This window comes from Echeneis naucrates, chromosome 3, assembly GCF_900963305.1.
Source record: "Echeneis naucrates chromosome 3, fEcheNa1.1, whole genome shotgun sequence".
NCBI classification, from domain to species: domain Eukaryota; kingdom Metazoa; phylum Chordata; class Actinopteri; order Carangiformes; family Echeneidae; genus Echeneis; species Echeneis naucrates.
Window position 1 is genome coordinate 24,874,780 of NC_042513.1, and position 15,514 is coordinate 24,890,293.

At 45.3% G+C, this 15,514-nt stretch overlaps 1 protein-coding gene across 2 annotated transcripts in view; it reads right to left on the reverse strand.

Annotated features, from left to right (window-relative positions):
- Positions 1-366: 366 nt before the first annotated feature.
- fto (FTO alpha-ketoglutarate dependent dioxygenase) overlaps positions 367-15,514 on the reverse strand; it is a 111,839-nt gene continuing 96,691 nt past the window's right edge. For both annotated transcript variants that reach the window (XM_029498862.1, XM_029498863.1), the window contains exons 9-10: positions 2,187-2,327; positions 367-1,876 (exon numbers count right to left, since the gene is read on the reverse strand). In XM_029498862.1, coding sequence (XP_029354722.1) covers positions 1,870-1,876; positions 2,187-2,327 — 148 coding nt within the window. In that variant the 3' untranslated portion in view covers positions 367-1,869. The remainder of the gene's footprint in view (positions 1,877-2,186; positions 2,328-15,514) is intronic.

The following is a 15,514-nucleotide window of genomic DNA, read 5'->3' on the forward strand; positions in this document are numbered from 1 at the left end:
CTCCATCTGGCCTTGACATGGAACGGAAATTCATTTTCATGTCAGTGAGCTGCATCACTCAATAAGGGATCTTTGTCCGTCGCCAGCCTGTTTATCTTGAGCTAGGCAGAGGTTTCGGGGGGGCGAGCCTGCTTCAAAGCAAAAAATAATTCACCGTGGTGTGAGAGTTAAGATACACGTGTATATCCTGGGCTGGCTAAGTTTAAGGTCAGGTCAAAGATAATGAGGAGGAATACAATCAAGCAACATTTAAAGAGAAACACACACACCCACATACACGTTCGACTTTTGTACCTGTCATATGTGCGGAGAAAATAATTCACAAAGGCACACAAATAACAGAGGGATGCAGGTTGTTGGATAAAACACTGTTTTTTTTTTTAATTACTGCCATTCCTATTGCTTCAGACAGACAAGCTGTGGCGCAGGGAGCACAGAGTGATTCAAACAAGTCAACGCTACTGCCGATCTACAAACAAATCTCTCCGACAACACCAAACAACAGAGGCGCAGCAAAAGAAGAAGCAAGAAGAACAGTGTTTGGCAACCATTAACATCTTGGAAAAAACTTCAGAAGTAAAAAAAGGAGTGCATTCTGCATTTTTAATAGTAAACAGCATCTCTACTTCATCATGAACTAGATAGAGAAAGAAATCAAACGAGGAGGGCTGCTACACTGCTTTGACGTCGGCCCCCTTTTCCACCCTTTTTAGCTTTTTTGAAAGTGGATATTGTCAGAAGTGCCGGATCTTTCTCTCGCTTTCTCGGATGGCCTGCAGCATTACAGGGGAATGTGGTGCTCAACACACTTTAAGAGTAATTAAAAGCGATTGAACAGCTGTAATTATGAGAAACGGCGGTTGTGTTTCGGGTCATTCTATCAGTGCTGCCTTTCATCAGAGCAGAGGCAGAGGGGGCCCCGCTGCTAGTCTCTGTTTTCTCCATATGCACATCTTCAAGAACAAACAACTGGCAGGCTGCCTACAGGCTCACACACACTATCACACTCTCACACACACACACACACACACACACTAGTCTTCACGTAGACAACGTGGGTGAGCGAACATGCACAGGCACAAACACACATGATTGCATCTATATTCATATGACTCAATGTACATATACAAACACGCGCACGCGCACGCACACTCTCGCACATCAATATGGGACAAACACGCCAAACAACACATTCTTCATGTTCTCCATTGGGTGACATTCATAACTTTTTTATCACAATCTTTCTTTGGTCTCTTCAGGCTCATTCCACTTCTTAACACAATAAAAGGGATTACACTATACACAAGTGAAAAATGCAATACCATGTGAGCAAACTGACGTTCTTTAGCCATTGTATACTGTATTATAGCACACCGTGTGTCGAGTAAAAAGCATATATGTATGTACTGTACTGGACTACTGAGAATGGGTCAATCTACTGATAAAAGCATGACTGGGTTATATGAGGTTAAGTAACAGAGTACACTGAAATGATAAATACTTGCACAATGTATGCCAACACTGAAATGTAGGTTTCACTTATGTTTCGTTAGACCGATGTGAAACTAATTGCTTGTCGCAAAAGCTCGCCTTGTTAGCATGTTACCGAAGCGCTACGCTGATTCTAATCGTGGTGTGTGGTTGTCTGGTTTCCTTCCAGCCAAATCCAAGCTAGAGTGAGCTGAGATGCTAGCATCAGTTGGGGAAGTGAAAAGTGGAGTAGAGGGAATGGAGATGCTCCAATCAAAAGAAAAAATCAATCTTGAAGTGATCAAAACGGAGCTGTCTTCAGTGGTCTGTCCCCTGGTTAACGTGGGGGGCCATTCAGAAAAGCTGGTGGGTTTTCTTCTTTCTCACTCCATTCACCCTTCACATCCTGTTTAAAAAGATAACAGGAGAGATAACTGATGATCAAAATACATCTGTGCTTTAATAAAAGACTGGACAGCCACTTTATTGCACATTATAGTTAACACTGGCTGAGATGAGGACCGAAATGCATTTTATCAGTGTTCATATCTGATTGTGTTAAACAGATTACACTTTAAATTACAATTTAGAGCAACTATGAAATCATGTAGAAGCAATGAACAAACTAGCGAGCCATCTGTGAATGAAAATATGCCGGATAGGCGATATATAAACGTCCATAAGCACATTTTTACACCTCAACATTTCGGGCCCACCTCCAGAGAAGCGACTCCACTCTGTTGATGATTTCAGAGAGATCAAACGGCAGCGGCATGTTAGGGTCATCCACGCCCCAGAAGGGCCGGTCCACCGGGGCCTCCTCAGGGGGTAATGTCTGGGCCAGACTCGAGTGGCACCTGAGGCGACAGGACGCAGGAAGCAAATGTGACCATTAACTCCTCCCTCCTGTCAAAACCAACTGGTGGACTCTCCACCAGCAAAGCTCACTCACAAGAACTTTCTGCTGGTGCTTTTAATATGCTGCATTTATATGAAGCTCAGGAAAGTTTAAAAAGAATTCATATCTTCAGATCATTCCAGATCAAATATATATATATATATATATATATATATACATATATATACATACCTGACATTGCCAATGTGTGTGTGTTTTAGCTTGTCCCTAAATACACAGTGGGTGTTTTGTGTTTGACCAGGAGGCAGTCAACTTGTGTCTTTCCTCTCCTTTTATGACTCCTAATAACACTGGGCCCTATTAAAACCTCCAGGATATGAAGGAGTAAGTGTGTCTGTGTGTGCAAAGGAGACGTAGTACAAATATGTCAAATAACGGTTTTCCTGCAGACGTTATTTAAGGATATTTGAATTATTGATTGCTGTGCAGCTTCTATTTTCTTACTTTAGCAACACGGTTACGAAACTTTCAAGTCAGTAAATCTGATGGAGCTGAACAGAGCAGAGGGAGCGGTAAAAATGATGTGTCAGTAAACTAAAACCATAAATGGCTGTGACAATGACACGCTGATGAGAAACCATGATTAAAACCCCATTCATCACACACACGTACACGCAGCGGGATGCTTTCCCAAGAACATCACTCTCTGTTGCAATCATGACAGTGCGGTGAGAGAAACCAGACCTTTTCATATCACTGCATGATTTTTATATGACTAATAATCTGAGGTTAGCTGCAATTTCTACAGTGTGGAGAACCCCCACAGACCTTAGCCACATCTTTTGTCAGACCAGTGTAAATATTTACTGCGGTGACTTGGTGTTGCTCTCTGCTGTCATTGTAAATCTGCCCTCCCTCTGCCTCTTGACAGATGAGTGACCCTTGACCTGGAGGTGCAAGAGGGAGAGGCGGAGGACGGCATTTGTATGTCACGTGTGCGCTTGTGAGTGGTGGCCCAAGAATTTCCTTGTAGAGCCGCGAGGCCGGTTATAGTCCCCACTCAGTCATTATGCCAGGGTCTGTCCTGTCATATCTCTTTACCTCATCCACACCAAAAACAAACCTCAAATACACCCCTCACACGCACACTCACAGACACGACCACCACCACCTTGTGGCCAGCAACTAAAGGAGAGGATGCAGAGGACACCGAGAGCCATAGAGAGGGATATGGGGGCCGGTTATAGATGAGATGAAGGGATGTTAAAGTTGTCTAGGGACAGCCGGGGGCTGCCACAATTTGTGGTTATATATTTTCACCGGAGCCACTTAATGTTCGACTGGCTCTCAGCCTAAGTGCTGCATTTTGGTGCGGTTAGCCCTTTATAGAGCTGCTGCATTACGGCGGTGAAGACCAGCATTAACAGCCACTGTTCCAATATATCTTCTGCACTCTGGATCAGGGCCTGATAATAGCATCTGTTAACATGCACTAAGTACCATTATGTAGCACATCACTTCATAAATAATACGATTAGGCGACCTTGGGGCTTTGCGACGAGCCGTGTGTTTAAATGTTCTCATCATTTATTTAGGGTGCGAATTAAAGGAAGCGCCACTTCAGAGGAGGAGGACCTGGCTGGCATACATATATACAGAGCATGTGTGAAAGAGACAGGGAGTGCAAACCGATCCAGACAGCACACGCTCACACAGAGTGTGTGGTTCCGCTGACATCAGCTCGAGGACACCGTAGGCTGAGGGAGCCAAGGCCTTTGATTTGGTCCGATTAAGTATTCATACAGTGCAGCTATGAGAGAAAACACTTGCCTCTTTTCTGCTGCCCTGACTCATAATGAAAGGCTACATAAAGCAAAAACCTGACCAGCTGCCTTCAACAGAGCTGCCGCGTTTATCTGACAAGAGATCTTGCAACATTAGCTTGCAAATAGAAGGCTCCTGGTTTACCAGAGATATAAAAGATATCAAGACTGGAAGACTATCAAAGATAATAAAGTGTAGGTAATTCAGCACACACTTTTACACAATCTACTACTGTTCACAGAGTAGCGTCCCTTGACTGCTAAAATGGAACCAAACAAAAAGTCAATACCGAGCGAGGTGCCTTAAGCTCTCCAGGGCTCTTGCTAGAAATTCAGTGTAAGCCACAGTGGCGTACAAACAAGGCTCACCAAAAGACTTTCCCATGGCAGAACAGCCCACCTTAAAGTTAAGGTCAAAGACAAAGAGGTGTGTGTGGGAGGCTGAGGAGGGAGAGAATGTGTTTGTGAGTGCTGGCTGTTCCAATGGATTAACCCCAGACAGATATGGGCCTAACTATCCCATCTGGCGCTCGGTCAAGAGAGATTGGCAATACAATCACTCATTTCAATTTGCCCTGAAACCTTATAGCCTGGAAGGCCCCCACTCAAATGGTATGCTAATGTGAAAGGTATCTAGGATTCTATCGCCTCTATTCCACAGAGGCCTTTCCCTCCATGCAGCACAGTGCACTTGAACTGCGGCTGGGGCGGCAGCTCCACGGCCCTCGCTGCAATAAGGGGCCGGAGCCCCCTTTGCGCTCAAACTAACCACTTTAGCTAAAGTGAGTGTTAATTATGGACAGGCAAAGCAGTCAATAAAAGGTTAATGTAAAAGTCAAAGGATAAATTCCTTTAAGCATTGCATCATTCCACCATCTCTGTGACCAACACACTGCTCACAGGTCTCCTAATCAATACGTTTTACTGTAATGCGCTCCGCATCGATTTCCTCCCCGCCCCTTTGCTCCGTGGTCAGAGCTCCATCACTTGGTAAAAGAACGGAAAGGGAGAGGGAGAGAGGGTGGCAGGGGAAGGAGAAAAACGAGTAAATAAAATGATTAACCTCGGTTTCACTTTGTTGTTTCACTCTTAGTCTCTCTCTGAAAGGGTTGTCGGACGAGCGTCTGATGGTCCGATATCGCCGCCGTCGCCACCGTCCCGACCATCACGATCATCGGCATCATCAGCCCACTCAATCTCAGGCCTGTGTGTAATTGTGCAGCAGTACACTCAAGCGGGGCCATACATTAAAAGGCCCTCTGCTCTTAACAGGATGGAAATCCGCCTAATAGACAACATCAGTGCTTCCGACTCATGCAATTACACTGATAAATGCACAATTGTGTCAGACCAAGTGAAAAAGAACCCAGCCAGCGTAGAGGGGGGGACAACATTTATTGCATTATTGCAACAGGAGGTCATATATAACCACATGGGATTAGTCAGGTCAGGCTGGGCTGTTCATCTTAGAACAATGGTGGAGTCAAGCCAGGATTTTGGAAGGGAATTAAATATATTTAATGAACATTACGTAATTTGATGATTCGATTTGGGATCTATTTCTGTTTGGTACGTGAACGTGCATGAGCATGTGTCTTTTAAAACTTCTGTCTAATTTTTTAGATCACAATGGTAGATGATTTTATGAAACCCGCATTACAAATCGCTCTATCTTCCCGACTAATTTACCTTAATCGTTTATATTTAATGGCTTCAAGAAACTGTGATGATCATAATTTGAGAATTATTGTTAAAATTACACTTCTATACAGTTACACTGCTCTTTGCCAATAAAACAGAGAGAAGATAAAAATATGTGATAAGGGATTTTATGAGACACTGTTGTTTGCCACTGTTAAGCCACAATGAGTCATGCCATCAATCAATCACTCATCCATGTTAGTTTTGAAACTGCGTTATGTTCCTGTGCTGATCAAGGGAAACAAAATACCTGAGATCACCTGCGCTCTCATGCTCTGGCTGTGCCTCATTTGACGCTCCTGCAGAGCTGTGCAGGTGTGAATTTTTATGGTTTTGGCAACCGAGGGCCTGATACTGAGAATGCAATCAAACACGTCATGAAAAAACTGGCCCGTGTCTCATAAATCAGCCTGACCCTGGAGGTAAGGCATCAGTCACGAATCAAGTTGAAAGAAAGAGGTAAATTATCTATGTACATTTTGTATCTGTGCAATGTTGAGTGAGAAATTAGCAATTGGTCACATCAGTCAGACAGACTGATAGCATTTATCCGAATACTTATCTTTTTACTTTGTTGTGCAAGACATACAAGTGATGTCACGCAGAGGGCTTTTCACGGGGGAGACATTCAGAACAAGGCCCAACCTGTGAGGTGTCGTACCCTGGATCTGAACCTATGCCACCCAAGACTCCAGAAATCCTGTGAGCTCTCGGGGCTGTCCTTTTTACAGCCTGAAGAGCGCGTCAGATCCCCAGCCCGCCATCCCAAATTCCTATTATCCCAATCGCTGCCACATTCAGCGTTAAATGTAAAGTGGTGCAGAATGTGAGCCAGCCAGCCAGCCAGAAAGCGTGGGCTGCGCCGCAACTTAAGCGTTTCCTTAGGATCAATCAAATGCTATTGTGTCTGCAGACAGCTGCTGACTGTACACTTTGTGAGTGTGTGAGGTGGGCAATTGTGGAGAAAGAAACAGAGAGAGAATGCGGGCTGCGGGGGTGGGGGCGGGGGCGGGGGGCGTCATCAAATGCATGACATATGTTCCTTTCATTTTGATTCCCTCTAAGGAGCCTAGCCTAATAAAACTAACATCTGATGCACTCTTTTCCCCTTTAATTAATGGTTGTGGAAACCACGCAAAAATGCATTAGCAAGAGAGGCAGCGTCGGCGGCGGCGGGTGGGGTGGGGGTGGGGGTGGGGTTGGGCGGCCGGGGACGAGGTGGGTGCTGCTTTGCTTTCAACACTCTTCCACGTGCCACCATGTAACTGCTCCTTCTGGGAACAATAATTCTGCTGGGGACCGTGGGTACCTTTGGGCGGGGCAACCCTTTCCTCAGACTCTGTGAGGTCTCCTCGCCATCTGCAGTCTGGCCTGTTCATTAAACCACATGAAACAAATAAGTCTCTTTATTGGCATCAGTCGGGAATGCAGGACCCTGAGTTTGGATGGGGTTCTGTGGACTGTGCATGGAGGTAGCTATACCTGAACAGGCCCTGCCGGCTTCCATCAGGAGTGCTTGATGTGGCCTGGCTGGCTGCCCCGTCTAGAGCACGGTGAACCAGTTGTAACAGAAAAACACACACAAAGCTAGGTAGCCTCTAAATAGCCTTCATAATTGGAGGCAATAAAACACTACTGCAGTCTGGAAGTGCAAAGGAGGCAAGCCCCTGAACTACAGCCTCTGCTCTCAAAAACCAGGTGGACATCCATTAGGTGCTTAACAGCGTAACAAATTACTGAACACCTTGGTCTGCTCCTTCTCCTCCTCAGGCTAGGGGATGGAATGTGGCCTAATGTCAACACTGGCGCAAAATTTACGAGCAGCCAACTATTGTTCAAATGCAATCAGGTTCTAATAATAATAAAAAAAAAAAAAAGAAGCGGCAGGAAAAGAACAAACAGATAGGTTCCTCCTGGTCATTTACTCTTCCGACAAGGGGTGGAGAGACACATCACCCCCCGAAGGCTCTGGGTCTCTGTGTGTTAATACGTGTGCGTCTGATGGAGAGAGAGAGACCACGTGTGTGTGTGTGTGTGTGTGTGTGTGTACGCTCCAGGCTGACTGGGGAGGAATGAGAGTAGCTGAGACTTTTGGCCTACTAGCCACCTGTGCCACGCTACGGGCTAGTTCAACAGAAGCAGCTGGCTTGAAGGAAAAGTAAAATAAAAAAACAAAAAACAAAAAACAAACATGTACTCCTGACCCTGCCAGTTGCACCCAAAGGACCACACTAAGCAGCGGTGGATGCCTAGCTCAACACAACAACCCTCTCCATCATCGTCCCAAATGATCCACACGTGGCCAAATACCAGAGTGAGACATTTTGATAAATATACAGGCAAAACTAATTAGAGTTGGTTCTGAAGAGACACTGAAGTTTTTCCTGATGACGCTGTTTATTTATAAAGCCCAGGAGAGAAGATGGAGCAATAAGAGAACTTGATGGCGAGGGGAAAGAGGTTACGAGCCTGCGAGTGATTGCACTTTTTTCACAGTGTGGCGTTTGGAGGCTGTAAATCTGCTGTTAGGGAATCAGGAAGAGGGTTACTGTGGCACTGGGAGCACTAACTCTTAGTTTTCCAGGGCAATGGCACGTCGTTGCTGTGAAAACTTGTTGTTCTGAGAATGTTCTTGTAAAACGATCATTTTTAACCCTCATTCCACCCCTTCATCATACACCCCCCGCCTCCCCACTCCCTCCTGGCCAAGCGTCAGTGCCTTGTGGGCATCATCTGAATGGTGCTATGAAGCCGGTGATGGATGACGCTCACCTCAACAGCTATGCAGCCAAGCCATTGGACGACACCTGACCCCGGTCACATGATAAGGGTGATCCAACGTGGGCACAATTCCCACCTGTCTTCAGGTGACAATGGCAGGGTCAAGCTGGGCCAGCTAATTATAGCCTATTGTAGCTTCAATTGCCTGGCTACAAGTTATCCCTCTAGCTCCAGGGGACACGGTGTTGGGTTCTGAAGCTTTTGTGTGGAGTTAAACTGTGAGATAGAAGCTTTAAACTGTTGCACAACAGATATTGGGTTTCAGAAACATGTATATTAAACTGCTTTACACACATGGACACAGTGACTTTTCTGTTCCCTTCGCACAAAGCACAGAAACAAACAGGAAATTCTTCAACGGTGAGGAACAGCAGCAGCTCTTCCGCGAGTTGATGTGAAACTGTGCTCAAACTACATGTAGCCACTTCGTTTTTGACATCGCTTGTTCCAATTAGATCACATGATGGGTACACACCCCACTGAGAGAGTCGTAAATCTTAAAGCTCATTACCTCGACAAAGAAAAGGCAGGCCTGTAAAAGAAAACTGTTCAAAAATTAAAATAAGCAATTCAACACTTGATATCAATCCAGAAAATGTCCTAATTTCTGTTATATGTAGTTTAAAGGGTGTTTAAAAACATCTACATTTGAAACAAATTGTAATAAGTCTCACATAGTTTTGCTGACCCCCCCCTCCGCCCCGCCCCGCCCCCTCCTTCTAAACCTCTGACCCCCACCTTGACCTTTCCTCTGGTGCCACCATCAGACAAAATTTAGCACCTTCAGACAAGAACTGCCAGATCATAAAATCTAACAGAAAGACTGTGATTTATGAGTTTTTTCGGGCAGTTCGTTTGGCCTAATTTCTAACTGCTTTCTTTCTTTCTGTTGTCAACCCCTGAATCGATAAACAAAGGAGCGGCACAGAGTAACTATGTGATGTTCACGTCCCCACGCTGGCAAACATGCCAACAGGTGCAACCACAATTACTCATTACGTTTACTGTTGTTTGAAAATGTCTGACTGGGCGCAACATAACTTCTGCGGATGCTTTCGTTATTATTATTATTGTTTTCTCTCCCTTTGCACAAAGTGAGGAAACTTTCCCAAGTGCGAGCGCGATCCCGAGGCGCACACGTGCACACTGTGTGTCCATGCCAGGGTAGAGCTTTCTGCCAGGTGTTTGAACTTCTGCATCACCTGGTGCTCCTGCTGCGTGAACATGAGTTCTGTTTCACCCTATTAAGTAAATAGTGTAATTAAAGGACCTCAGTGTTTAAAACGGTGGGAACAGCCAACAATTTGTTTGGAGGAACAGCCAGGCTGGGCCCTAGGGCGCTTTACCAAACAGGATGCAAAGAGTGCACACAGAGAGCTGGGGAGCGCCATATAATGGTATGTGTGTGTGTGTGCATAGATACATATAGTAAGTATCTACCTAACCGATGAGCTGGTGTGTGTTTGTGTAGGTGTGCGTAGCGTCTAAGTCATCAAAAGTTGACCAGTGTCAGATAAAAACTGTTTGTGTTCTAACAGGTATTTCATAATGTCAGTTTACAGTGACAACAATCAAGACTTGATGTAATAACTGTAATACCAGCATCACTAAAGGACCAACCCTTTGTCTATTGTGCCTGAGGCATTGTTCTTATTGATGCAGATGTCAATGAAGTACAGGGTGGGGTTCATTGTTTAGTTAAATTGAATAAAGTCAAAGTGACATACAGCTTTTTAGTCACATGGACAACATGAGCTGAGCTCGGTACTGTAAAAAGATTGAACTTAGATCAGTTCTCTGCATTTGCGCCTGTTCTAAATGTTTCTGGGGTTTTTTTTTTTTTTTTTGCTCCACAAACACTCCTGCTCTGCATTACCTATCCCAGCGAGGTTGCATCTTACTAAATTCTCTGCCATTACTTCTGATCCAGGGTCAGCTGTGGGGAGTAAGAGAGGGATAACCTCTTTCTGAGCCCCATAGAAGCCCAGATGGCTGCGTGGAAGCTCTGATCCAAAAACTAGATTACAACTCAATCACTTTGGCCACATCTCCAAGTCCACAGTTTAACCCCCTCCGATGTCAGCCAAGGTCACAGATGCACACTTGAGAGGCAAAACGAGCCAGGAGTGAAGTGCTGCCAGAGTCGGAGGAATTAGATCCGGGCTGAGTGGCCCTCATCTGGCTAAGCCTGGTAAGTAGCAAGACTAACAGGCTGAGGCACGGTGGTTTGGGTTTGTAGACACACACTTACACCCACACACACACACACACCCATGCTTGTTAGCTTGCACACAAATGTACACACACAAATAAGGAGGTAAACACACTTATATAGTCACACACACAGGCAAACGGAAGGACTCGGAGGGCTACAGATGGCGTGCCCTGGGCCTGGTGACTGGGGCTCTGAGTGAGCTAGTTTTAGATCCAGTGTGGCGGCTGCCGTGATGCACAGGGCTCAAGGGTTGGGGCGGAAGACAAAGAACAGCGGAAGGAGTTCACAAGGGGAAAAAGGGGAGCAGGCGGGGTGCAACTCCTCTCCCTGCAGAGGGGGCTCCAAACATTTTTTTAGTACAACATCAACGTGTCACTGTCCATTCGTCCCTTTGACCCAATGCCCATTTCCTATCCCCGCACCGCCGCCTACCAGTGCGAGTGCACCGCCGCACTCCCCCCACTGCAAATACACAAACGCTAACATTCAAACAGATTCTCTGGGAGCCAGTGGCCACTTCAGCCATAATTCTGCCTGACTTCCGCTGTCTGACTGGCAGGAGACAGGGAGGGTGAGGACAACAAGCTGTGAATACGGAAAGAGACAGAAAATCATTGAGAACCTTGCCTTTATGAATCTTTGATGAGAGAGAGGGTGGGGGTCGGTGAGGGCTTTGCCTCTAGTTAAATCAGAGCAGAGCGTGTATGGTGTGTGTATGACTGCCAACAGAAGTTCAGATAAACAGGTCCTGGACCCGGCCCAGACAACTGCAAACCCAGTAGTGGGGAACATTTGTCCCTGCAATTAGCCCCTGTCCTACTTGTTCACGTTGCAAGTGAATGGTATTGGTGACTTGCAGCTGTGAGTGATGAGGAGCCCGGGATGGGACGGAAGGTTTAAAAGTACTATGAGTTCCTGGTGCATGTGTAAACAGTGTGTTTTGAATTAAATTATGCAGCTCGCAACACCCAAACGGATTTGCTACATAATATATCAATTAATCAATACAATATCAAGGCAGATACAATGTCATCAGCACCGCATGGGTCACATAAGGCTACATGTCACACAAGTCACATCACGCTTCAGGCCATTTCATAAAATGTAACAGCTTCCCTGAAACTCCCATGTAATTGGCTTTGCTTTCTGTAAGCCGTTTTGCTTCTCATTCAGATTGTCTCAGTCATCATGTTTGGTGTTTTGTTTTTAATTACAGCATTCTTCAGTTATTAATTCCTTTGTCTTCTCTGACATATGCACCTGGATTTATCACACACATGACTGGCAGCCTTTGTTGTTTTTTGGAATTCATCCTGCCACGGCCCACATTTAAAGTTACAGCACTTCAGACACGTTCATGAAATGAATGAATTATATAGTGTATCAGCTATCACCATGGTGAATGGTCAGTAAATATATTTTAAGATTCTCCTGAAACCGTGAATGCGCACAGATTTTTTTTTTCGCTCTGGTACCATTTGACCTCAGCTTGGATTACTTCTCATAAGAACAGTTGATCATGGCCATAACTTAAAGTTTCACAACTTCACGTTACTGGATTTTCTGAACAGAACTCCACTCAGCCAGATTTTACAGGCACCCCGCAGCATCAAAAACAGTTTGCTTCTTGCGAATGACATTGGTGATGATAGCCTCCTTTTCTCATCATAGAGAATGCCACTTTGCTTGCTCTCAGCCATGATGAGTGACTATGCAAAAAAAAAAAAAAACGAAAACAATATGATGGACTGCAATTATTGTGTCCTACATAGTAGTTTTCTAATTAACAATGATAAAGCATGTTGCAATGCCTTGTAAAGACACACCGACTTCCAATTCAAGCGTGAGAAGTTGTTTTACACACACACCCAAGTGGTATTCCTTTTTTCCCTGCTCATTGTTTCAGCCTCACACCTGTTCTGACTTCGGACGTATGAAAAGCCGCCGATGACTCAGAGGAGGGTGTTTTAATTAAAAATACAAGACGTGTTACAACAACCTTCTCTCACATCTCAGAAACAGCTTTTTAATAGATGTCAAACAGGTGCCAATTTTTTTTTTTTTTTTTTTATCATAGGTTGGGTTATGTTACGAAACAAGCAGAGCCGCATTGTAGTTTTATCTCATCTGCCACCTGTGACAGCTCAGAATTCAGAGTCCTCTCGGAAGCTCGGCTCATGTTAATGTGTCACCGATGAGGCCTTTTGAAGGCTCGATTCATCTGTCTGTCTGTGAGCACTGAGGCACTGCTGACTTCCGAGCTTGGCAATGAGATGAACTGCCTGTCTTAAGCTGATCAAGAGTTTCCTTGGCTTCCATCTACATCTGTCAGGTTCAAGCTTTACACTTCACTACACGTGCTGATCACATATCGCAAAGTACGGGCAAAATTTCAAACTGGTGGTCGGACTAATCCATGTTAGACTTCAATTAACACAGGACTTTTTCAGGATCCTGAGATGAAGGATTGATAGACACCGAAAGCGCCTTTTCTCACAGTTTAGAGACCTGCCGTAGCTGTGAACTCATTGCTTCCTGCAATCTCTGGAAAAAGACAATGGAGAACTATGCCATCTTTGGGTTGGGTCGCTTACAGGGTGTAACAGTGAGTCTAACAGCGCCCCCTGATGGTTCATACAGGCTTTGTGCCAGCAAGAGAGGGCATCTGTGGGTCTGACGGTGTGACAAGAAAAACAAATGGAAAGGGAACCATGTCACCTGACATCAAATGGAGTCTGTGCCCAGCCTTTGTTTGCAGGCAGAGGGAGGTGAAAAGAGCAGTACTTAGCAGAGTAGCTAACCTGTAGTCTTATCTGCTGGACAAATCAATAGCAGTGTCTGAGAGCAGAACAGAGTGTGCTGGGGGGCAAGCTGGAGGGGCTACCCTTGGCCTGCTGCCCCCCGGGCCCCTCCTGGGTGGTACCTGCCTGTCTCCTCAATCTCCATCTCTTCTGCGTCAGTGCTCCCATCCTGCAACCGCTTGCTCACACACATACACACACTCTGTAAGGGACGCGGTGACATCTTGTAGCACCATCTATACCATGAGGTGCAACAGGAGCGCCGCATCATCGAAAATGTCTCGCTGCAGGTGCAGACTCGTGAAAGGTGCATAAGAGCATATACAAAAAAATTCAAACATGTGCATGCACAGACAGAAACACACACACAGAGATACACTTTTTAACATGTGCAAACTCTGTTGGTCCCTTGATACCCAATAGTACATGGACCACAATACGAGACGAGGTAAAAGCAGCTCCCCATTGTGGCGGTCTTTCATGAGGGCAAAGGAGTCCATACCTAATGCACGACAGAAAACCTGCCCCGATCTGACCCAAAAGCCCTGGAGAAAAGCAAGCAACAGTCAAAGTGGGACCGCTCCATAAGGTAGGAATCCACTTCTCTGAAAAGCACAGACCCTTTCCCTCAACACCCCTCCGTTTGCTGCTGCCTACTTACTTTCAATCACAGTTTACATCACAGAACAAGAAGTGGAGGGATGGGAGGAGGCGAAACACAAGCCTGCTACACAATGCGCTTGTCTGGCAGCTGCTTGCTCTGACATTTGAGGCCATAGGGACCTTGTTGAAAGAGCAGATGCTCACTGATGTAAAGGCACAGGAACATGGCAACTACACAAGTGGCTGAAGCAGAAAAAAAAAAAAAAAAAGAAGAGGTCTGCACAAACACATGACAGAAAAGTACAAGAGGAAAATGCCGAAGATGGCTGGCTCACGCGTTTGAGAGTAGAAACAAACTACACGCAGCAGAGCGAACGTGGCAGACTGATGTATGAACTGTATGCAACGATGTCGCCAGGAGCATCTTAACGAAAACCATCGAAAAAGATATTTGCCCACTAATGAAGAGAAATTACGTTCAAATTTGAATAAAGACAATCATATACTTACACATGAACAAAAACAAGACACATTTCTATACAAGGGGTACACAGAAGACTACAACAGTGACAAAAGGAGACACACAAGTAGCACAATGAATACAGATACAGTACAAAATAAACAGAGTCCCACTAGATAGGAGGAGAACAAGGTGCCCCTGTCTCCACGCACATTAAATATCCAAACATAAATCAACCTATGTGCGACTTACTGTATACAGAGCGCACCTTGTAAAGATTATCATGGGATGTCTTATTACAATGCCCATGACCTATTTTGGCTTGCTACCCCTTGAGTGACAATAGGCTCCTGAAACTGGCAACAATCACACATTTGAATCAACAGGAAAGGACAGACTTGAGTTGGGGCTGGAAGAATGCCAAGAAAAGATGAGAATAGAGGATGATAGAGGGGGGGAAAAAAAAAAAGAGAAACACCAAATAAAGGGTGATGGAAAGATGAGATGAGGGCAAAGCAGATGGAAACAAAAGAGAGGAACACAAGACGCTGAATGCAAAGTGAGAAGTGTACAGAACAGGCAGCATCATGGTGCATCTCCGGCAGAGAGAAATTAGTTTCCGCAGTGGTCCGCAGGCAGCGTTATGGAAATGGGTGGCTGGCAGCCTCTTTGGCTGACTGTAAACAGGATCTTGGTAAGGCATATAGCCTCTGGTGAAGCCCACAGAGCTTGGCATCATCGCAGTGCTGTGTTAGGCTGCAATACTCCCACGGTCCCTCCTTCTATCTGTCTGGTTCCTTT